The sequence below is a fragment of the Scyliorhinus canicula genome, chromosome 25 (genome assembly GCF_902713615.1).
Source record: "Scyliorhinus canicula chromosome 25, sScyCan1.1, whole genome shotgun sequence".
Lineage (NCBI taxonomy): Eukaryota > Metazoa > Chordata > Chondrichthyes > Carcharhiniformes > Scyliorhinidae > Scyliorhinus > Scyliorhinus canicula.
Genome location: NC_052170.1, coordinates 15,378,650 through 15,404,168, shown reverse-complemented (window position 1 = coordinate 15,404,168; position 25,519 = coordinate 15,378,650). Strand labels below are relative to the sequence as shown.

The following is a 25,519-nucleotide window of genomic DNA, read 5'->3' as shown; positions in this document are numbered from 1 at the left end:
GACAGAGGGAGAGAGAGACAGGGGAGAGAGAGAGCAGAGGAGAGAGAGACAGAGGGGAGAGAGAGACAGAGGGAGAGAGAGACAGAGGGAGAGAGAGACAGAGGGAGAGAGAGACAGAGGGAGAGAGAGACAGAGGGAGAGAGAGACAGAGGGAGAGAGAGACAGAGGGAGAGAGAGAGACCGAGGGAGAGAGAGGACAGAGGGAGAGAGAGACAGAGGGAGAGAGAGACCGAGGGAGAGAGAGGACAGAGGGAGAGGAGAGACAGAGGGAGAGAGAGACAGAGGGAGAGAGAGAAGAGGGAGAGAGAGACAGAGGGAGAGAGAGACAGAGGGAGAGAGAGACAGAGGGAGAGAGAGACAGAGGGAGAGAGAGAAGAGGGAGAGAGAGACAGAGGGAGAGAGAGACAGAGGGAGAGAGAGACAGAGGGAGAGAGAGACAGAGGGAGAGAGAGACAGAGGGAGAGAGAGACAGAGGGAGAGAGAGACAGAGGGAGAGAGAGACAGAGGGAGAGAGAGACAGAGGGAGAGAGAGACAGAGGGAGAGAGAGACAGAGGGAGAGAGAGACAGAGGAGAGAGAGACAGAGGGAGAGAGAGACAGAGGGAGAGAGAGACAGAGGGAGAGAGAGACAGAGGGAGAGAGACAGAGGGAGAGAGACAGAGGGAGAGAGACAGAGGGAGAGAGACAGAGGGAGAGAGACAGAGGGAGAGAGACAGAGGGAGAGAGACAGAGGGAGAGAGACAGAGGGAGAGAGACAGAGGGAGAGAGACAGAGGGAGAGAGACAGAGGGAGAGAGACAGAGGGAGAGAGACAGAGGGAGAGAGACAGAGGGAGAGAGACAGAGGGAGAGAGACAGAGGGAGAGAGACAGAGGGAGAGAGACAGAGGGAGAGAGACAGAGGGAGAGAGACAGAGGAGAGAGACAGAGACAGAGACAGAGAGAGAGAGACAGAGAGAGAGAGAGAGAGACAGAGAGAGAGAGACAGAGAGAGAGAGAGAGACAGAGAGACAGAGAGAGAGACACAGAGAGAGAGACACAGAGAGACAGAGAGAGAGACACAGAGAGACAGAGAGAGAGACAGAGAGAGCGAGTGAGGCGGAGAGAGAGAGAGAGAGAGAGAGAGAGAGAGAGAGAGAGAGACACACAGAGAGAGACAGAGAGGGGGAGAGAGAGAGACAGAGGCGGAGAGAGAGAGACACACAGAGGCAGAGAGACATAGGCATAGAGAGAGAGAGAGAGAGAGAGAGAGAGAGAGAGACACACACAGAGGCAGAGAGAGACACAGGTGGAGAGAGACACATAGGCGGAGAGAGAGTGCAAGACGGAGACCAGACCGAGACGGCTCAACAGCCACGCTACTAATATTTTGAGGAATTTCTGAAAGCAGCATCACTCCTCCCATTAAAATGACAAAAAAGACTTGAGCACTTTGTTGAGAACTTTCAATTATAATAAGTGTATAAGTATAAGAAATAGAAACGGCTTTTATAGGTTTGTATCTATTGTGCAAAAATCATCTTTTTGTGGTTTAACTCTTCAACTTAGTAAAAATGTCAGTATTCTTGGGAGGTCAGTTCCGTGGTCTGAAGAATTTGTAAATACTTGTTCTCGAGGACTGTGGGTGTCTCTCCCTCAGTCACTTTAGCCAAAAACGGATGGGGAGTTCAAGGAAATGGTGATAGAGTGGCAAAATGGATTGGAAATATAAGGTCCTTGATCTTACTGAATGGTGCAAGGAGATTGAAGAGACGCATGGCCTAGATCTGCTCATATCATGTTGTTATAGGGTTATTTTATTAAAGAAAAAAAATCCGCTTTGAAAGTTTTCCGGGTTGATATTGTTGGTCAATTTCAGCAGTTCAAAACTACGTCATTTTAGCCGCTTTCTGACCAACTGCATATTAAAGGAATAACACCATTGGGGTCAGAGTTATTTGTTATCTTGTTAATAGTTATATATATTTCAACGAAATAACCATCCTCTTATCATTGTCCTCTGGCATAAAAGTGTTAAAACCAGAGTCCGCCACACATGAAAGAGAACATGAACAAGAGATTGGGAGCTCATTTGCAAGTTTACTTTATTCACCAAATCAAGTGTGATGAATCACTTGGGGCTGGTTTAGCACACTGGGCTATATCGCTGGCTTTTAAAGCAGACCAAAGCAGGCCAGCAGCACGGTTCAATTCCCGCTCCAGCCTCCCCGAACAGGCGCCGGAATGTGACGACTAGGGGCTTTTCACAGTAACTTCATTTGAAACCTACTTGTGACAATAAGCGATTTTCATTTCATTTTATTTTCATTTCTTCGTTCTGCTTTTTAATACTAGTGCTCATGATCCTATTACCTCCTACTAGGAGTGAATGTGGACAAGGGCAGGGGGCAGGCTTTCCAGGGCTGACCCTGCGGTACAAACCATCGGGGCTTACAGAGGAACGCAGATCACTTGGGCTGTTACCAAGGAATGTCCACAAGGAATCAGCAGTGTCAAGAGAAGCAAAAAAAAAACAAAGTAACTGGAAGAGGATAAGGAAACCACAATAAAAGCAGTGTTGTCCACTACAGCCCTCAAAATAAAATAGCCAAACCTTCAATACAGGCCAGTATGCAAGGTGGGAACATTTGGATGATCAGTCATGATCATAATGAATGGCGGAGCAGCCTTGAAGGGCCGAATGGCCTGCTCCTTATCCTATTTTCCATACTTCCAAGTTTCAAATTGACTATCAATAGCTCCCTCTATATATTCCTCCTTTGCAGGACCGTATTGTACTTTCTAATGTTATTTTAACCAGAAAAGTGCAATATAGGTTAAAGTTTCATGGCACGCTTAGAATTTCCCTCGAGATTAGATGTTTGTGAAAATCCAAAGAAGCTTAATAATAGAGGCAATGTTTTATATGTATGCTGTTAAAGCTGCATTTACTGTTCACCCTTAGTTCCTGTGCTAGCCAATGGCTTGCAAAGCAATCTAAGGCAGCATTAATAAAAGTGGAGATTGTAAAGTGCGACAGAAATGATAAGGCAGAGTCGAGGGGGAATGGGTTACATGGTCTGATGGCAATGGGGGAAAAAAATTCAATTGATTTAATGCGAACAGTTTTCATAGTCGGCCATTTCCAGTGACAGTCCATAAATTTACTAATTTCAATTTCACAACCGTGGTGGGATTGAAACTGAACCTCGGTCAGTAACCCAGGACCGCGGCCACAACATTAACTGTATCCAATCAGTCGGAGATCATTATGCACATGTATACTCTCTTTTAAGGGCCAGTATTATTTGGCCATTAATGGGACCGTAACATGTAAGGAGCATTTTCTCCAACACCTACCTACCCAGTGCCATCAGAAACTTCAGAGCTACAAACCATGAGGAGCCACAGATATTTCTTCACACTGCCTCAAATGTTAAGGCAGCAAAGGAAGCATGAATCACCGATAAAGCAGAGTGTGCAGGCTTAGGTGTTAAGTTACAGGCATTACCACGTTCACTGATATTGCAATCCAATACTCTAGGCTGTACAAGGGAGTTACAAGCTTATCCTTCAACCCAGGTTTAGCAGTGTTTCACTGTATATGTGAAGTAACTTCCACCAGCAGGGTTTTTCATCAGGCGCCATCCCGCTGGTGGATTGACCTCGTTTGGCCTCAGCTTCCTAAAATGTTCCAACTCAGGTCAGCATAAGTTCAAGGAACAGCATTACCTTTTGATTAAGTACACTGTCTTCCAGACTTAATTTTAGGTCACACATTTCTTTTTTTGTGTGTGCGCGCGCGTGAGGGAGTCTTTTCGGACAGCAGATATCATTGATTCTGTTTTCCCTTCCACACCTCTTCGACTTCTTTTTGTTACTTGACTCATTACTATTCTCTCTTCCCTTCCCCCCCCCCCTTCATCATCTCTCTCTCTTCCTTTCTCCCCTTAACCCCCAATCATTGACAAAGCTTCTCTTTTGTTGTTCTTCCATCCCTTTCCCTGCCTCTGGACTGGTTTAAAACCAGTTATATCTCAAACTTCTTCCAATTCTGATGGAAAGCCAAAATCTGAAAAGTTAACACTATCTCCCACCTGAATGTTTCTATCAGTAGGCTGTTTTTTCCAACACCAGACATGTGCAGACAGTGTGCTTGTTGAAGTCTGTTTGTTGATTGGGTTACAGGGCCACTGCAAGAACTTGTACATGTTTAGCAATAAGCACGAATGCACATGTGCCTAAGTGTACTGCACGATCAGAGCCTGATTATTCATATGCATTGTGTTTGTTTTGTTGCTTTAGCCATTAATTTATCCCCAAACAAAGTCCCACAGGATGGAGGATGACTTGCTTCCACTCCAGCTCGATGGGCTCTGAGATCACTGACAAATCCAATGTACAATCTGTAGACTCAGCCACATGTGGGGCAGGTGCTGCTCAAAGGGTCAGAAAGATGACTTTACTGGAAGTTTGCTCACATCTCCGACACAACTTCACCTCTTTGCATTCCCAAAGTCTCAATGTGTTCAGCATCTTCCAGAGTGAATCTTCTCCATTTCTGTCGGTCACCTGCCTCCCTGGTGTCAGTGGGGGCTTCTACCCTCTTCAGGGATGTTTTGAGGGCATCCCGAAAGCATTTGCTTCAGGGTCTGGTTTCAAGCATATTAAGAGCTGAATTTGAGCGATTAGACCCCCGATGCTGAGCACATTGGCTAGGGGCAGGATGCTGCTGTTGGACCGCCTTTCTTTCAACAGATTTGGAGAATCTGGTGATGGAACCATTGCTTAGAGGTGCCCGTTGTAGGTTGCCCAAATGTTTGAAGCATAGAGGAGTACTAAAATCACTGTTGCCTGACAGGCCATGTCCTTAATCTCAAGTTTCAGATTCCTTCTTTCAAATATCCTTCTTTCCCCAATACCAAAAGGCTGAGCTGGCACATTGAGCCAACGATGAACTTTGCCATTCATACCTGCTTCGGTTTAAGATGAGGCTCCCGAGATAGAGAATGGTACACATTCCAGAATCTCACCATTGATCTTATTCAAATATGGGAAGTGTTGTGCTATAAGAGCTGGTTGGAAGAGGATTTTTGGGTATTTAGTGAATCTCGTGCTTCTGAGAAGCGGCCGGGGGGGGGGGGGGGGGGGGGTTGAGAGGAGATGAAAACTTTGTTTGACCCGTCTTCAAAGATAGGGTCTGCACTGTTCTGTTGAGGACCATGACTTGCATGTCGCCATGGTTCAGGTGGAGGATGGCGACAGGTTTCCAGGGGCAGCCACATTTGAGGAGAAAACTCCATAAGCCTTCACAGTTGGCAAGTCAAAAGGTTTTTGTATGGTCAGTAAAGGTATTGGAGCAGTTGGTGCTGTTCTTTAAATTTTTCTTGGCATTTAGTGGGTGAAAAATGCACTATCATGGAAGGAGCTCTTCGTCCACTGGGAGACAATAGAGGACAATCCCTGTATTAATCTTCCCCATCGGAGATGGCAGGGAGACTCCTCTGTAGTTACCCCAATCGAATCGTAGACCTCCTTGAATAGTCATAATCATAGCGTCCCTGAAATCCACCAGAGTGGACTCCTATTCCTAGGTGAGAGGAGGATAGGAAGTTGTGCACATGCCAGGAATGCATCTCTGCAGGTCTCAGAATTGCTGCAGGCATTCCAACTGCTCTGGAGACTGTTGTTATTTTTCCGCTTTCGAATGGCATGACAGACCAGGGTTGCTCCGGGGCAGAGCCAGACAGGGCAGAAGAACAGGAATGGAGGGTGTCAAGTCAAAGACAGTCTGGATGAGGAGCTCTTCAAAATGTTCTCTCAAGCGAGCACCAACTGCCTTCATTTCCTTGATAAGCCACCATCTTAGCTTTGCTCTCAGCGGGTTGGGCTGTACAAGCACTTGTGCAATAGATAATCGTGACAAGCCACGCATTGTTGGTGTTTGCGATTTCCCGTGCCTTTCTGCCCGCCCACCATTTGAACTTTTATGTTGAGGATTTTACACTGTACCGTTCTGGCAATGTTAGAAACGCAGATCCCTTTAAGAATAAACTAAGACTCGCTTCAGAGTGATGCAGGTAATGCTCATTGAAGCCTGTTTTCCCTTAGTTGGGGAGTTGCTTCTGGACAGGGAGAGGACCCAGAAGGGTAGAGTGGAACCAATGCTTGAACTGAATTATAGTTTCACAGTAAAACAGTTGTGAATCATCAGAATACCTTCTACTGCCTAATTCAGTCATTTGTTTAACATTGTCACTTTCAGACAGCTGTAGAGCTGCTGCTTTGAGATGGGAATCTCCCAGTCTGCAAAAGCCTCGTGCTTACCCTGGGTCAGATCCTGTATCTGTTGGCCTTTTTAGTCAAACCAGTCACAACATTATCTGGTAGGAGCACCAAGGACCTCTTTGCAGTGCTTGATTTGACAAATCTACCCCTAAAGAATCAAAGAACAGTGAAGCCCCATAACAATAATGTTTCCAAGATGGCGCTGGAGCATGACGACTCTGCAAGCTCCCTCCCCAGTCCCTTTCCTTTCATCTCCTATCACCGTTCTGACCTTCTCTCCCCCAGTCCCTTTTCTTTCATCTCCTATCACCGTTCTGACATACTAAAACTATTTTCCACTTCTTACATACTCTGATTATTCTTTTTGTCTCGCATGTAGGTACTGTGTATGTTCCCTCAGCTACAGAAAAATACTTTTCACTATACTTCGGTACATGTGACAATAAGCAGCAAGGAGAGTATGTCTTTGGGTCAACATTTAAGTTTTGGCTGCCCTGTCTAACAGTGGGTAGGACAATGATCTGTTGATATTCTGAGAACAATTGGTGAATCTTTTCTGGCCACTTAATCGTCAGCTTAAACACAAGACTAATTGCAGTGTGAGAGGTATGTGCACCGTTATAATCAAGGCTATTTACAGCCTACTTCGCCTGAGGATCTACTTCACAAGGTTTTCTGCCTGGTTTCTTCCCAGAGCTCAGCTGGCCACTAACATCATGTAACCTGGTATCCAGCTCACTCTTCGAGTCTAGCTGGAGGTCATCGTTCACCGTCTACTCTCAAATTTAATGCTAATCGGTAATTTTTTTTTTAAAACTAATGCCAAACATCAAGACCAGTCACTGCCAAGACCTGTTGCTGTATAGGCCATCAGTGACTTTTAGCCCAAAACTTGCAAAGACTTGCAGGTGATTGGCCTCAATAGTTTCTACACAGGTTAGTGGCTCTGGACAGAAGAGTCAGGTTAGTAGTCAAAAACACATGTACAGCCCAGATACAAGACAGAGGTGAGCACCATCCGGGAACTCATTCAACCGTTGAAAAATAATTACTCCGAAGCTAACCGCTTAAATTTATACATTTATGAATGGAGTTTTTAAAACAAACAGGGCACATGCTCAATCTGACACGAGCCACCAAAGGAGATATTGGGTCAAATGGCCAAAAGCCTGGTGAAAAAATAGTTTTAAGGAGTATGCTAAAGGAAGCAAGTGAGGCTGGGGCCGAGACAACTAAAGGCATGGCCATCAATAGTGCAGCAATTAAAATCAGGTTGCCCAAGAGGCCAGAAAGAGAGAACAGCTGTGGTGCTGGAGGAGATTACAGACATAGGGAGGGGTGAAGCCATGGAGGGATTTGAAAATGAGTGAAACAGGTTGAAATCAAGACATTGTTTGGCCAGAAACCAATGCATGTCAGTGAGCACAAGGGTAATTGTTGAGCAGGACTCAGTGCGAGTTAAGACACAAACAGAGCATTTTAGACCTTAGTGGGTAGAAAATACAGAACATAGACCTTACAGTGCAGGCAGCCATTTGGCCCATCGAGTCTCCGCCGACCCACTTAAGCCCTCACTTCACCCTATCCCCATAGCCCAATAGCCCCTCCTAACCGTTTTGGTCACTAAGGGCAATTTATCATCGCCAATCCATCTGACCTGCATGTCTTTGGAGCAAACCAGAGCACCTGGAGGAAACCCACGCAGACACGGGGAGAACGTACAGACTCCGCAGACAGTGACCCAGCGGGGAATCTAACCTGGGACCCTGGTGCTGTGAAGCCACAGTGCTATCCACTTGTGCTATCGTGCTGCTATCATCACTCCAAGGCGGAGATAAACCCAGGCCTGAAGCTGGAAGACAAGTGAAAAACTTGCAAAAAGGCTGCACTAAAATGCAAATCTAACAAAAACAAATCTCAAAAAGTCACCGTCACAGATCCTGAGATTGTGTTCCAACTCATGCTTCTGAATTCCTATTTAGAAAGGTGCAGGTTTAACATGAAAGCTGAAAAGAAAAATCTCTATGCCACATTGGGTAGCTGTTTTGCTGGCCCGCGGTTCCCAGGCTGGATTTCCAGTTCTCACTGATTTCAGTGAGATCAACTGTTGGTGTACGACAAGTATCCTAAATGGTCCTGATCGATACCCTGGGACCGCCAGTGCCACATAAAGAGTCAGTGCCCTCAGGGAAAGGGAGAAAAGAGGATTAAAACAGACGAGCAACCTTGATGCTTGTGAAACCCAAATTATGCAACGCCTCGTGCTCTCGATTTCATTTCCAAAATGCCACAAATTATTCTGAATCTTGCAACATTGAAGGCTACCAGATAAGCTGTAGTTACCTAGGAAACCAGTCGTCTGATCTCACTAGTTCCACATAATCAAGAGTGTGATTCTGCAACACAGCATATACAAAACTATGCAGAATGCCTCAAACAGGCTTCAACTGGATAGCCCTATCTAGAAAGATAAACCTCAACCTTCAAAACGACTCCCAAGTGAGTGACTCTGCATTACAATGATAACTGGGAACAATTAAATCAGTCAGAAGTTTCACCAGCTTACGACCAGCCACCTGTAGGGAGTGAAATATCGGGAGTGGAGGATGAAAAACCTGGTCAGATATACACTATGACTCACTGATAAATACAGTCCAATTTAAATTCAATATCAAAACTCCGAGCAATGCATTGCTCGTGGCAGAAACAGTCTGCAGACATTTTGAAAAGAAAAACTGGGGTAAAGGTCGTATCATAAATACTTGCAACATTCACTCTAAAATACCCACATTGAGATGCTGCAGTCATTGAACAACCATTAGTAAGAGTAAAAGATTTTGTGGCTTTAGGAGGCGTTGCATAAAACATGGATTGTTTTATAAACACTTCCAAACATCCAACACCGGCCAAATGAAAAGAGCACTAGTGCAGTATAAATGCTTCTAAAGTGCAAAAAACTGAAAACAAACCATTTTATTACCATAATGACAAAAGATGCATTGCCCATACTGGCCTCAAATTACTTTCTCCTGCGATGAGGTAGGTGGGGGGAATAAAAAATAAATATGCTTCTATCAAGTTTTTGGCTGGCATATTGTTGAGACTGGGACATAAATTTGCTTTTGTTACCAGATGCGCAAATCATGCGTCACTGGTTTCTCACAAGATTGCTGGAACCAGAATTGGGCAACTTTAATTCCATAAATTAACTGAGTTTGGTAGAAGGGGAACACTCATCTCAGTGCACGTTAGTCCCCTACTATAATGTGAAATATTTAGATACAAGTATTGCTGTACTAGCAGGGACTATCATTTCACTGAATTGTTTGTTTCAGGAACTAAAGTTTAAGTGTAATTATTCAATTTGCGGGGTGGCAGCTTGTCCTGAATTAATAAAGATTGTTCATTATAAACAGAGGACTGGACATGTATTCACATCCCCATTCATAGCTCAGTTTCAGGAAATCAAAACATCTTACCCCACCTTTAATTTAATTATTGAATGAAAAAAATGCGCCACATTAGCTTTGGTACATAACCAGAAATAAACATTCATTTATATCGCTTTCAACCCAGTAAACTTAATCAATTAGATTTACCACCATACCTCTCAACTGTACCGTTTAAAAATCATCGTATTCCAACATGAAGCTTCACCACTGAGTAAGCAGAGCAGCACAGTGCATGCATGGTAAAATCCACCAACTTGCCGATTCTACAGAAGCCACACTGGCTCCCCAAAGAACAAGCCTGAATTCCAGCATTCAGCATGTTGCAGTGTGAGAGGTATGTGCGCCGTTATAATCAAGGCTATTTACATGTATGTAAAACTGATTTTAGCCTTGGCCCCAGCCTACTTCACCTAAGGATCTACTTCACAAGGTTGCACTACACCAACCTTTTCTGCCTGGTTTCTTCCCAGAGCTCAGCTGGCCGCTAACGTCATGTAACCTGGTATCCAGCTCACTCTTCGAGTCTAGCTGGAGGTCATCGTTCGATTTCCCTGGGACTTTTTTCACTGCAAACAGCATCACACAACAAGATTTGGACCAAACACTTTGGTACCGGTACACAGGTACAACACAGTGAATAAAATTACTCTAGTTTGGCACGTGGGATCAGATGCAAGGTTTCTGCAAATTTAAAAAGAAAAGAAAGCAGCTGTAGGAAAACAAAAAAAAACCATTCACACTTTGTGACTGCTCTTGAAGGCCATCAATCTGAAGAGACTTACAACAAATATTGGGATGCATATGGATTCTGCAATAGTGAGGTCAGAGTCTGCTTTAGCGACAGATTAAATCACTTTGGAATAAGTATCGTGCTCAATTCATTGCTAGTGACCTCAGTTGTGCTGCTGTAAAGCGCTGCGTAGGGAAGACCAGGCCAGAGGCTAGAGTAATCCCTGGTTGCTGCTTCCAATTAAGTTACAAAGAGCAATATCAAATGTTGGCTATAGTCAGCACAGGGATTTCTCAGGGATTCTGGAACGAAAAAGAAAATTTTAAACTATCGGTTCCTGCCACTTTAAAAAAAACTTCAAACAAGCAAATCATTTCATTTTAATAGCTTCCCCCACCCCTCCCGCCGATGGCAAGTGGATAGAAGACACCAAAGCCTCCGCACCCACCATAAACCAGCTGTCACAAGGGCCAGCGAATTCCATGCTCTCCAAGGAAGTATTCAATATTTCCCCACAGTGACATGTTGATATTCTGAACTCAGCACAGTGAGTGATACAAGCCCCACCAAGTGGTATAACAGAAACTGTGATTCAGTACACCACCTGACCTTTTGTTGGGCATTTTATTTTCCCTGCAGGCAATCAGAAATATCTTCACACACAGGCGGTTTTACACAATGACAGGTTTAATATTAAATCATGACATCACTACTCTGCAATTAGCAAAGTTTGCAAAATTACAATAAAAATTTCACAGGAAAAGATAAATCGGGTTCAACATTAAAAAGGAAACAGTGTACCTCTGAAAACCAGCTGTTGTTTTGACCCCTGGGTTAAGACGACCAATAATGTCATTGCTCCACCCGTGCGTACCCATACACAAGTGGAACTACGATAGAAAAGTGCAGATCATTTACCATGATCTGTAAATGATCACGCCCAGTGTAAAAGACTTTTACAAAGACTGGAAAGTTCAAATCATCTCCTAGCAGGGCAAGAACAGCACATACAACACTGAAGAACAAGTTACAGAAGAACAGATCACCCAGATCAGGTTGGTTTAGAAACATAACAGAACCCATTCAGTTAAGAGTGTAACAAAAGGCATTTTGTATTAGTGATAATATACACTGTCCCCAAACCATTATTTTTGCATTAAACCCTGTATTGTTAATCTATGAGCCAATTAATGGTCCAGCTCATTCGTAAATACTCAAATTCATTTTTCTTTAACAGCATGGAGACGCAGATTTCCTCAAGCACTGAGTGATGCACAGAAAGTCCCTTTCCCCAATCCCGTACATACAATCTCAAATGTGGATGCCAATGGCAAAGTTCGCAATATTAGCCTGGAACCACGAGAACCAAGTTTTATATAGAATCTTTAAAATGTTGAGTGTTTAAAAGTTGCCTTCGGGGCAGGAGAAAAAATATTGTGGCCTGGGAGCTGGAAGGAAACTAAAATACAACCACTAATATACTCGCAGATGTTCAATGGTGTTGTCTGTCAAAAAAAAGCATGTGAATTCTGAGCCCAGTCACACAGCCTCTATCAAATCATTGGCATGGAAAATACCAAATTAACAAGCAGCTGGTCAGAGTTGCTCCATTTTCTCCCGACGGGGACACAATTTTTATTTTAAGCACTTGTCATGGGGGCAGTACATTTAATTTGGAAACACATAAGAAAACTCAGTTGGAATGAGTTGTGCAAGGCTGCTGACCCAAAAAGAATTTCCCCACCTCTATTTATTTCTCATTGCATTTCAATAAACTACATATTTTATGAAATTTTACTGATGGTGACTTTGCGACAAGACAATGGCAAAGATGTAAAATGGCATGACAGTTTTCAAAGAGGAATGGGGGGAGAAAAGCGAAGGAAAAAGGTTGAGCATTTTGTTTGTCGATTTTATTTTAGTCAAGCTTGTGAATACGAAGCCTAATTCCACAATCCAATCCTAAAGAATGAGCTAATTTAGAAAGCAGCCATCGTGTACAGATGCTACACAATTTCATACAGCAGTCATCTCAGGCCCACAACTGCAAGAGTTGCTCTCTCACTGTTCACATGATTAACACTGACCAAGTGCCATGTACATGACTACGAATGGTGTGTATGCATTCCTGCCTTCACAATCTATCGGCGCATGCTGGGGCATCACTTCATGGGTCAGATTTACATGCAACAGCAAGCCAGTTCAACTGCAACTGATCTGGGTGGAGTTAAGTTGTTTCCTCTATTAAATTACAATTATGTTCTATACACCTATGACCAACCACAACACTGAATAGAAGTCCAAGAGAATTAGCAACCTCAATTATCTTCAACAACACCCCCTACCCTACCCAAGTAAAATCTCTGCGGTCAGCTAATGATGCAGTGGCAAAATATGCTGCTAATGTGGGGACTCAGATCTGAACTGCAGCTGCATCCACAATGAGATTCCAACCTTTACCAGACATTATGGCCAACACAACAAGTAGACCAAGTATGTGAATGTAATATGAAAAATCAAGTACAAGGGGAGCAAACCAGCAGAGGCATTAATGGAGTACAGAAAGTGCAGGATGCAACTTAAGAAAGGAATTAGGAGAGCAAAGAAGGGATATGAGAAAGCTCTGGCTGGTAAATTGGGAAAATCCCAAGATATAGAAATGGGAAGAGGATAACCAGGGAAAGAGTAGGGTCCATGGGGCAATCTGTGGGTGGAGCCAGAGGACATTGGCAGAGGACATCTGTCTTCATCCAAGAGAATAGGAACGTAGCTATGGAACTCGGAGACTGAGGTTCTTGAGCAAATTGACACAGTGACAAGGAATTGGAGGTGTTGGCAGGCTTAAAAGGGGACAAATCTTCAGGTCTGGATGAATGGTCTCCCAGGCTGCTACGGGAGGTACAGGAGGAGATGATAGGGGTTCTGACCCAAATTGTTAATGACTCTCTGGCCACAGGGGACTAGAGAACAGCTGATGTGATTCCACTATTTAAGAAGGTTTGTAGAGATAAGCCAGGGAACTACAGACCAGTGAGTCTCCCATCAGTGGTACAGAAAGTATTGGAGAACATTCTGAAGAAGTGAATCTATTTCCACGGAGAGGCAAGTTTTGATCAGGGATAGGCAGGGGGAGATCCTGCCTAACACAAGTACATTTTTTGAGGTGAACACCAGGTGTCCAGGTGTGCGGATGAGATTAATGCAGTTAATGTAGTTTACATGGATTTCAGTAAAGCCTTTGGCAATTCCCAAATGAGAGGCTTATAAAGAAGGCAAATGCACTTGGGATACAGGGTAATTTGATATGGTGGATTCAAAATTGGCTTGGTTTGAGAGACAGAGGGTGATGACAGACGTCTGCTTTAGCGACTGGAAGCCAGTGGCATACCACAGGGATCTGTGCTGGATCCCCTATTATTCATCATTTATATCAACAACATAGATGACTTATGTGGGGGTAGGATCAGTAGGTTTGCGGACGACACAAAGATTGAACGGGTGAGGTTGAGTATCTGGGATTACAGAAAGATTTGGATGGGATAGTGGCAGATGGAATTTAACCCCTGAAACGTGAGAGGCGATTCACTTTGGAAAGAAAAATTTGACAATTATTCAGTGAACGCTTTAAGTTTCGAGGAACACATGGACCTTGGTGTGGTTTATCCGTAGATCTCCGAAGGCGGGAGGGCAGATTAATAGGGTGGTGAAAAAGGCATATGGGACACGCCTTTATCAATCGAGGTATAGATTACGAAAGCAGGGAAGTCATGTTGGGAGTTGTATAGAACTTTGGTGAGGCTACATCTGGAGTGTGTAATTCTGATCACCATATTATAGGAAAGATGTGATTGCATTGGAGGGGGTACAGAGGAGATTCACCAGGTTGTTGGCTGGGATGGAACATTTAAATTACAAAGACAGTTTGGGGTTGTTTTCATTGGAACAGAGAAGACTGAGGGGAGACCTGATTATGAGGGGCATGAACTGGGTGGATAAGGAGCAGCTATCCCCTTAATTGGCGAATGTGTCAAAAAGAGAAAAGTTCATGGTGAAAGGCAGGAGGGGATGCGAGGAAAATTATTTTACCCAGAGGGTGGCAACTGTGTGGAATGCACTGTATAGGTGTGTGGTAGAGGCCAGTCGTCTCATCTTTTAAAAAGTAACTGGATGAGCACATGGCACATCATAACATTCAAGGCTATGGGCCAGTTGCTGGCAAAAGGGATTAGGTAGGCGGGTCAGCTGTTTTTCATGTATCCGGGCAGACTCAATTGGCCGCGTGAGAACTCCACTGCACTGTATTTTCTGTGATTCTGTGAATAATCTTAGAAAACTCATATGTCCCTCAGCTAACTATTGCAATAAAAAACTAGCAGGATCGAGATTAGATTATTTTGGACAAGGGAATCTAGAGAAATGAGGATAGGACTAGAAAGGGGAATTGATTCCAATCAATCATGATGATTGAGTGGCCTAAAGGATTGTATGTCCCACCCTACTCCTAAGTTCTAATGTTAATCATGGATCATAAAGAGAGGGGTTAAGTAAAGATACGGAGCCACATAGGAGTTGCATTCCAGCATCGCTGAAATATGGGGTTCGATGCACCCAGAGTAGATTAAAGCCTCTCCTACCATGGCTCACAGAAAAATCAGTTTGGTCAGTTTCAACACCCAGTAGACATAGGCCCACAAGAACAAAATTGCCCACAAATTGGTAATCTCACAAAAGGACACATGTAATAAAAAAAACAGAAAACACGATCCTGATGCTGTAGAGGACTAATGTGGAAGTAAATAAGCACTTGGGTAGAGTTTTAATCTTCTGGATATCCTGCACATGAATTAGGAGTAATTGATGTTGACCCCAAGTTCTTAAAAACAAAGGGTCCTATTCCTCTGCATTTGCATCCCCTTCCACATGATGGGCACAAAAAAAACTAAATCATCATTAGAAATTTATATTCATCGGACAAATTGAATCTTCAATTTCCTGACAGGTTTGCACCCGAGTACCTGAAAGCTTTTGGAAAATTAAACAAAATGGAATGCGTCTTGCAGAGTGCAACAGAAAGACTAAATTTCGATTTAAACCTGCATTGGTCCAGGGGGAGCTGCTGGAATAGATTTTACTCTAATTGACCTGCAGTCAAACTACACCAACAATTCCACAACCTGCGTTTGGCCATGCGCAATAACTTAATCTGATTTCCTGTATAGGCTCTGGGCCACAGAGGAAGCTTTCAATTCATTGTGGGTTGACATTTTTACCATCTATCCCAAGATACCACTGTTTTGTATCATACTGCAATAAAACTTGCAACTGCATAAGCTAAACACACCAACTACAAAAGGTAACCTGGTCATAGAATGGGTTACAACAGTGAGGCCTACAGAAGTTAGTTTGTGCCTTATTTGAGACAAATACTTGCTCCGATCTGGAAGGCCAACAACTTCCATCTCGATTAGTGTTGATTATTTGATGCTGAATTTTTCAATTAATTACTCTAGTTTGAACATTTGGCAGACTCTGTTCCAAATTTACACACAAAAGATTAGTAACGCATCTCAACACTGCTAATCGAACAAGCACATAGTCAAAAGTGCAAATTTCCCTGCATCAAATGTACAAGCCAATTGATTACTTTTGGTAGGAAGAACGCGAGAAACAATACAAGTATAAAATAAAGTGTACAAATCTAAAGGGGGTGGAAGAGCACAAGGACCTGGTGTACATGTGCAAAATCATTGAAGGTGGCAGGGCAGCTTGTGAGAGAAGTTCATAAAGCAATATGGCATTCCAGACTTTATCAATGAGGACATGAAAGAGTCCAAAAGTAAAGTTATGTTAAACCTGCATGAAATATAGGTTTGGCTGCAGCTGGAGTATTGCATCCAGCTCAAGGCTATACTTTTGGGAGAATGTGAAGGCATTAAGAGAGGGTGCAGAAAATATTCACAAGAATGACTCCAGGGGATGAGGACCTTTGGTTACGTAGCAAGATTGGAGATTGTTCTCCTTGGAAAAGATTTGATACAGACATTCAAACTCATGACGGCCTGCAGAGTATAGACAGGGAGAAACGGTTGCCACTGGAAGGATCAAGAAACAAAGGGCACAGATTTAAGGTTATTGGAAAAAGAAGCAATGGTGACATGAGGAAAACCTCTCTCATGCATCAAGTGGTTTTAAGATCTGGACTGCACTGCCTGAAAGAGTCGTAGAGGCAGGGTCAACTGAGGCTTTCAAAAGGGAATGTGAATATCTGAAGAGGAAGAATTTGCAAACATTTACTGTGGGGAATAGGTAGGCAGTGGCACCTTCAGCAGGCCAGCAAAGGCAGGAGCTGAACATGCTGTAACCATTCTATGATTCTATGAGCGGATTTCTTCTACTCTTTCCCATACCCTTCTATCCTCTGGTTGTCCAAAAGAAATCGCTGACTGGCACAAGCAAGGCAACAATGTAACCTGATAAGCCATCTATCCTAATTGAATAGATACCCTGCACGGCCTACTTTGCATACATAAATAACTACTAAAAGCACAAGGGGACTTGGGAGTCCTTGTTCAAGATTCTCTCAAGGTTAACACGCAGGTTCAGTCAGCAGTTAGGAAGGCAAATGCAGTGTTAGCATTCATGTCAAGAGGGCTAGAATACAAGACCAGGGATGTACTTCTGAGGCTTTATAAGGCTCTGGTCAGACCCCATTTGGAGTATTGGGAGCAGTTTTGGGTCCCGTATATAAGGATGGATGTGCTGGCCTTGGAAAGGGTCCAGAAAAGGTTCACAAGAATGATCCCTGGAGTAAAGAACTTGTCGTATGAGGAACAGTTGAGGACTCTGGGTCTGTATTCGTTGGGAGTTCAGAAGGATGAGGGGGATCTTATTGAAACTTACAGGATACTGCGAGGCCTGGATAGAGTGGACGTGGAGGGGATGTTTGTACTTGTAGGAAAAACTAGAATCAGAGGTCACCATTGCAGATGAAAGGGACAATCCTTTAAAACAGAGATGAGGAGGAATTTCTTCAGCCAGAGGGTGGTGAATCTGTGGAACTCTTTACCGCAGAAGACTGTGGACGCCAAATCACTGAGTGATTTGTGACCGAACTCTTTAAGACAGAGATAGATAGGTTCTTGATGAATAAGGGGATCAGGGGCTATGGTGAGAAGGCAGGGGAATGGGGATGAGAAAATATCTGCCATGATTGAATGGCGGAGCTGACTCGCCGAATTCTGCTCCTATGTCTTATGGCCTTAACAGTATTTTGTATTCCAAGTTGAGAATTCTGGTGTTAATTTATTAGACACAGATTCTAGCATCTTTCCTACCACTGTGTTAAGCTCATTTGTTTACTGTTCCCAAGATTAAACATATCTCCCTTTTTGAAGAAACGAACATTTGCTGCTCAGAAGTCCCCAAATTAATTTACCAATTGAATTTTTGTATATGGACTTCAGGTGCCAAGTTTGTACTTGGGCGTTGGTGTTCTGGATGGGGAAAGATTTGCAAAAATGGGTTTTGATATTGCTTGGACACATTATTAAGGCCAGACGAAATCTTACTCAAAATTTATGACCGAACTGGCTATCTGTAAATGCAATCTATTTGAACGCGAAGCTTGGGTTCTATCTTCTTTCTTTCTAACTCCAGTCGTACTATCCATCTAGACTACTAACCACTGTGGTTACTACCTTCCTTTTTGCCTCCTTAACAGAAATAGTAAAGTACCTACACCCAAGCATCCTTGCTCTTTTACTATCATCTGCTGAGTAAACACTCAGGTCCGAAACCTTTCTTAATTATCTACGTTACAGGTGAGCTGATACTTCATTCATTTTAACATTTTTGATATTTTCGTTCATTATTTGCCTTCCTAAACTCACTCTTCTGTCTTTCAACCCTCAATTCTATATTTGCTTGCTGCGTGTCTTTTTCGTTAGATTATCTAACTCCATAATGCTTGCCTAACCCGAATGGCTAGTCAATCAGACACTTCTCTTCCTGTAATTGTGGTGTGCATGTGGTCTGGAGTAAACCATCCAGATATTTCTCTCCCTCCCTGCGTCCATCTACCTTGCACTCCAGCTCAACAACTCTGAACTGATTGACTTAACACACAGGCGACACCATCAACAAGAGTCTCACCGAGTGCCCACATTCTCCAGTTCCAACACACTGGCTGCACTTCAATAGCCTAATTTATGCATATATTTGTGTTACCATTGTCTAATTTTTACATTTATTTACAGCAGAATAACCAGAATAATTTGTTAGTTTTTAAATGCTACATGATTAACAGATGGATATAAAAAGATGGAGATAATTTGCAATAGAAACAAAGTGCTTGGGTTGGGAAGGGGGGCGAGAGAGAGAGGAAATAAACTCAACAGGGCTGGCAATATCTGTGGAAAGTGAAACAAGAGTTAACGTTTTGAATCCAACATAACTCGTCTTTGAAACCGAAGGCTCAATTTGGACACAAAACCTTAACTGGGTTTCTCGCTCAGATGCTGACTGACCTGCTGTGTTTCGTTCGCCAAACTGCTTTTATTTCAGATTTCCAGCATCCACAGCATTTTGCTTTTAGATGGATGCAATTTGGTTTCTGTTAAGTTTAGTTAACCTATTCCCTCTATTGGTGACATCAGTTTCCATTTAGCTATTAACTTACGGCTGACGGCTATTTCCCCCCACCGCTCTTAATCTCATAAAATTCCTGTTAAAATGTTGTCCTTCCGTGGACTGAATAGTTGGGTGCATGTAAATATTGAACACAGCCTTTCATTCCCAGGCACTGTTACTCTTCCCTGTGTCAGCTATGACATCAATTTGCCAAATCTTCTCCCATGTCGTTTCAAATCCTCTCTCTGAACCTTTGGTGGGTGACAAGGAAATAAGTAAGTATGAGTAAGAAAAGCAATCCAATCATGGAATGCTGGGACTTGACAATGAAAATGTTGCCAACTGACTGATCAACCAGCACTCCTGACTTGTGATCGTTGTAAAGTGGGGCGAACCTTCACTGTGCCATCTCCACAGTCGAGCAGAGGGGAAATACTCACTAGCTGCCTCGCACATGAAGTCCCTTTGGCAAGACACGGGACAACTGCCGTGATGTTTGATACTTCATTATTGTACCTACTGCAGCGGAGGATAGGGAGCCAAAGGAGAACAAAACAAAGGATTTTTGAAACAATTACACAGCAACTTACAGCATGCTGCAGTGTTGCTTTTGTTTTACCTTTGTTATAATAATAAAATTATTGAACATTGAATTATTGAATATTATTGAACATAAAGGAGATTTTTCTGGGGGGCGGGGGGTGGAAACAGTGTAATGTTTACTGAAAATGAAAGATTGGGCTCAATAGATTCAAATTGTCCGCCATTCGGGAAGTAAACTTATCTAGTTACAAGTAATACACACACAAGGGATTGAAATTCAGCATAGAAAACCATACGGTCTAATACAGCTAGCACCAATTTCTGACAAGTCACTTCACAAGCCTCCTTCAAATTACTCCGAACTATCGCAGTGAAAAGACAGAAAACTTTCTCTTTCTCAGGTGCACCAGCAGCATTTTCTGTTTTTATTTCAGGTTCCAGCATTGCAAGCTTCTTATTTTAAGCTAATAATCGGTCTCTGTTTCAACCAACCATTCTTGGCACAAATATAGTGCCCTGACAACCCATAGAATGGCAGTGAAATGGCTTAGGGCCAAGAAAGGAAACTAGCATCCAAGAAAAAAGTCACACCTCCCGCCCCCTCCACCCCTCCCCCCACCTAACAGCTGGCTTTCAGAGGTAATACTTGGAAAAGCCTAGAGGAGGGGGGGAAAGCTCCCTACACACCTTGCAGTCAGGAAATAGCATATGGCATGGTAAGTGGAGAACAGTTTTAGTAAAGAGAGGGAATGACTGATATATTAAGAATGGCTTGATTAGATTGTGCACATGAATCAATGTACAAATTTTTAGATCAATTTTATATAGCAAGGTGACAATTTAATCCGCGAGGGCTAACTCTCACCTTGAGGTTTCCTCGCTTTTTTCCGTAAACATGATGTAACGTATCGTTCTAGCTCTCGCAGCGTGGAGGGTTTTAACGTTTCAAAGTCTATTTCAATCTCGTCAGGGTTTGAGTTTCTCAGCGAGGGCTCACGGGACTGAATGATGTGAACTACTCGCCCCAATTTATCACCAGGAAGTTTGTTTATGTCCAGACTCAGCTGTCTCTTTTCCTCGTAGGTCATCGGCTTGCATTTGTCCTCCTCCTCAGAGTCGTACGCAGGACCAGGTTTGATGGTCTTCAGATTCCTAAAGGAAAAGTGGGTGGAATTAAGACAAACATGGGAACTTGGAGGTTTGGGGCAAGAAAACCTACCCAAACATTTCTCTCGGACACGTGACGAGCACTGCCCAGACACGTGGACAGACAATCCTGTGTTTAGAAAAGACGGAAACAGTGTAGGAATCAAGTTGCTACAGGGACATTTAAGTTGAACAGTCAGAGATTACGGAGATAAAATCATCAATGGTGGGAGGTTTAGAATATACAGTGCAGGAGGCCATTCAGCCCATCGAGACTGCACTGACCCACTTAACCCCTCACTTCCACCCTACCCCCATAACCCCTCCTAACCTTTTTGGTCACTAAGGGCAATTTATCATGGCCAATCCACCTAACGTGCACATCTAGACATGGGGAGAAAGTGCAGACTCCGCACAGACAGTGACCCAGCAGGGAATCGAACCTGGGACCCCGGCGCTGCGAAGCCACAGTGCTATCCACTTGTGCTACCGTGCTGCCCAATTTACATTGCCCCATCTCCTCTTTTATGCATTATAAATTCTGGTTGCAAGTAGCCTTGAACAGCAACCAGAGTCTGTATCCAACAGTCCCCACTTTCACCATGCCCCAGGAATTCAGATCTTCTCTCCATGTTTAGGAGTTAAGTTGGCCGAACAGAACACAAACTAAGCAATAATGATTACATTTTTAGTAAGTGCAGCATTCTAGCACTTCTCTGGTAACTTTGTTGACTAACAGAGTAGGTCAACAGGACAAAAACTGGCTTTATTGGGTTTGTCCTGTTTTCGGATGACTGGACATACCTGTCAATTTTCAACATTAAGGCTAGACCTGGAGCAGGTACCTCCGCCTGAGCAACCACCACAATTCTGGTCAGGCAACATTGTCTTTCCAGTACACTAACTTTTCTTGATATTACATGGAGTGTTACCCCCTTTTTAAACTCTTGATGCAGGTTCAGAGCACACACTCAGCTAAACAGCATTCCTATCCTTACACCTTACAGGTGTCAAAACTTAAGACACTCTCACTGGGCCATACATAACTATACTTCAAAACGTGTGTTGCTGGCTGCATATTGCTTGAGACATGAGGTGGTTGTGAAGATTCCAAATAAATGCCAAGTCTCATGGAACGTTAGACACAAGACATCCACAATATAGCACACAACCTCAGCATCTATACGAGGCACCGATTTTACATTTAGTTTGTCTGAATTTACAAGACAACCGAGCAATCATCGGCAGGTTGAATAGATTTCTTCCTCCATGAAATACACTAAACATTCGATCCATTTGATGACATCAATATGGTTTTCATCAAGTGGACAAACACAGCTCCACAATTCACATGAGGAGTGCTGGAATTTAGCAATGTGGTTCTCTTGTCGGTCTCCCCGATTCATGAAGTCTGATCCAACCACTTACTTTCAACGAAACTGCAATGTAGGCAAAGTAAATGTCCAACTTTATTTGCGTAGAAGTAAGTTCCTCTTACCTTTACTTATCCTTATTAATAAAGTTACTCAAGACAGAACTGATGACTTAAGTGGAAGAGTTGGGTTTGACATTCTCATATGCTCAAGGGATCTTCAACGATGAGCAAATTGTGGAGTAGTAAGAGGAAAGTATCCATGGGCTTCATTCTAGGGTGCTGCCTGGCCCAAGTCACCCTTACTGTCAACAATATCAAGTGGGGTCACATTCTCCATTAAGTTTGAATGTGAATCGGGGCTGAATTGTGCACATTAAGGTCTTTCCACTGCAACAATGATAGTTAACAGTCCAACACGACAGGTATCATGGTTTTTTTTTTTAAATCAAGACCAAGAAATTCCAGTTGCATAGTCTTTTTTTCCTCCCTTTTTTTTATAAATTTCAAGTACCCAATTCATTTTTTCAATTAACACTACCCTGCACACCTTTGAGTTGTGGGGGTGAAACCCACGCAAACATAGGGAGAATGTGCAAACTCCACACGGACAGCGGCCCAGGGCCGGGATCGAACCTGGGACTTCAGCACCGTGAGGCAGCAGCGCTAACCACTGCACTACCATGTTGACCTCAATTGGATATTTTAATCGAAGACTAGGCTGCCACCAGTGACAGAAACTCCCACATGGTACCAGTTCATCTCTTGGAAAGCAGCAAACTTGGCAGAGCATGGTCCAGAGCTCAGAACCCAAGACCATACATTACCAGATCATGGGGTGGAAACTGCATGTGTTGACAAACTTCACAATATTGTACGAGGACAACATGCAGATGTTTTCTACATCAATAGACTTTCAAAGAACTTGCATTAAAATCTTAGGACAACACTCCAAAATGCTGCTTTCCCCTTGAATGAATAAGAAGAGCAATCCAATTAATTTGTAAGAGACTGAAGCAGAAAACTCTACAATTAACAAAATCATTGTGGCAATATGATTTATCAAATATTTTGAATTTTCCCCAAAATAAATAAGTGAATTACCTGGTATTTGCATTGTTCTTCTTTGATTTTTTTGGCTGTTGCTCCTTAGCTTTGCTCTTCTTCTTTTCCTCCACGTCGTCTTTCTTTTTCTTTTCCTCTTTCTTGTCTTTTTCTTTCTCTTTCTTCTTCTCTTCCTTCTTGTCTTTTTCCTTTTTCTTTGGTTTTGACAGTTGTGGTTGGGAGAGGGCAGCCAGCTGCTCATGCACCGCTTTCAACTGTGTGGCACAAAACAATGCCCGTCAGGCTTAATTACAGCTCACTAGAACAAATGCTGAACCCACGTGAACAGTTTGCATGTACTTGCCATAACACACAGCTGTTGTTTCATATTTATCGGCTCAAGCTGATGGGTGTGCACGGCCACAAAGATCAAGGGGGCTGGGGAAGTTTTTTTTTAATAAAACAATTTGTGTGCTGACATTATCAAGCATTCCAAAGGTCAGGTATGACAGAGCAGATGCAATGCTGAGCATTTACTGCAATATTCTCATATTCCCGTGACTGAACATTATATTTCTACGGTGGTTGTTCAAGTCTTTACACTTTCAATCGCAAGAAATGCAGACAATACCATTTCCTGGTTGCATATTCGACATTTAACAGGTAACAAAGCAACATGCTACAATCTCCCTACACACAAAAAACCCTGACTGTCTACTGTGTCATTTAATTTAGCACTTTTCAGATAAGATAGGATGACATCATATGATACTAACGCTAATAAAATCATAGAATCACTACAGTGCAGGAGCCATTTGGCCCTTCGAGTCTACACAACAATCCACTGAAAGAGCACCCTACCTAGACCCAGGCCTCCACCCTATCCTCGTAACTCAGTACACTTAACTTTTTGGACACTAAGGGGCAATTTCGCAAGGCCAATCCACCTAACCTGCACGCCTATGGACTGTGGAAAGCAACTCCCAGAGCACCCACACAGACACGGGGATAAAGCGCAAACTCCACACAAACTGTCAGCCAAAGCAGGAATTGAACCCGGGTCCCTGGCGCAGTGAGGCAGCAATGCTAACCACTGTGCCTCCTCATCTTTGTAGCTCTCAGGATTACACCTTTATTCCTTTGGCTTCTCAGAATCAATGCAGTCAAGTCATTCTATACTATCATTCAGTGCATCAATGTTAAAACCTGCAGTTTTCCTATTCAATTAGGGACTGTTGCCCAGCATTCTTACCTTTTCTCTAGCCAAGAGAGCCAGTCTCTAACATCGTATCTGGCTTTCCCCTTGGCTGCCATAACTTGCTCTCATCCTACTAGGCAAACAAAATTGAGGCCAGCTATCCAAATTAATAACCATCCTAGGTGGGCACATTTATGCTTGACTGCATTAGAATATATTCAAGATTAAACTTGTTGAAGCACTGGTATCGCTAGAAACAGAATACAATTAAATACCTCGACAAGTGGGAAGGCACCAAAATGTCACCACTCACATTGCAAAGTTTTGAGAAGGATTTCTTCATAAGACAACGCATGGAGCAGAGGATTTGACCTTTGAGTAAATTGATTAAAATGCACTATTATCCATTCACAATTCTAACTTAAGTGACAAAACACCCAACTATTGGCTCAGATCATTCTTAATTACAAACACTTTGCCGAAATTTAGTCAACAACAAAAGGCAGCGGATTCAGAAAACAGCTCAACCGATGCAAAGTTTTTTTTTTATAAACTTAAGAGTACCCAATGATTTTTTTCCAATTAAGGGGCAATTTAGAGTGGCCAATCCACCTATCCTGCACATCTTTGGGTTGTGGGGGTGAAACCCACGCAGACATGGGGAGAATGTGCAAACTCCACACGGACAGTGACCCAGGGCCGGGATTCGAACACTGTGCCACCGTGCTGCCCAATCGATGCAAAGTTAAAATAGTACGCCAGTTTCTACACATTTCAAAATGCCGATCGTTTATAATTTATTCTCCAGCGGAGACTGGATAAAATCAAGGCTGTCGGAATTCTGAACTCAAAACTAGTCCCTTAAGATTGTAATTCAGGTAAGAGAAAAACAGGCCCACGTGTCTTGCATCACATCACTCATAATAGATGCCATGGACATCGATGCTCAGGCTAGAACTGACGTGCATGAAATGCGGTTACTTTGGACAAGTAATCTTACCAAGACTAAAGAAAACCTCCAAATTTTTAACAATGGATCGCCGAGAGAGAAATTTAGTCAACGTTGAAACTAGACTTCAAATTTAAAAATGCTTCCCATGTAAACTCAACCATTTGTTTCCATTCAACAACAGAGCCAATATG

The 25,519-nt window shown here is 43.1% G+C and overlaps 1 protein-coding gene across 6 annotated transcripts in view; it reads right to left on the bottom strand.

Annotated features, from left to right (window-relative positions):
* brd4 (bromodomain containing 4) overlaps window positions 1-25,519 on the bottom strand; it is a 216,360-nt gene that overhangs the window by 47,021 nt on the left and 143,820 nt on the right. For 5 of the 6 annotated variants that reach the window (XM_038784571.1, XM_038784573.1, XM_038784572.1 and 2 more), the window contains 3 exons: window positions 23,239-23,453; window positions 20,482-20,768; window positions 10,162-10,281 (listed from right to left, as the gene is read on the bottom strand). In XM_038784571.1, coding sequence (XP_038640499.1) covers window positions 10,162-10,281; window positions 20,482-20,768; window positions 23,239-23,453 — 622 coding nt within the window. The remainder of the gene's footprint in view (window positions 1-10,161; window positions 10,282-20,481; window positions 20,769-23,238; window positions 23,454-25,519) is intronic. The other variant, XM_038784574.1, reaches the window with a different exon arrangement.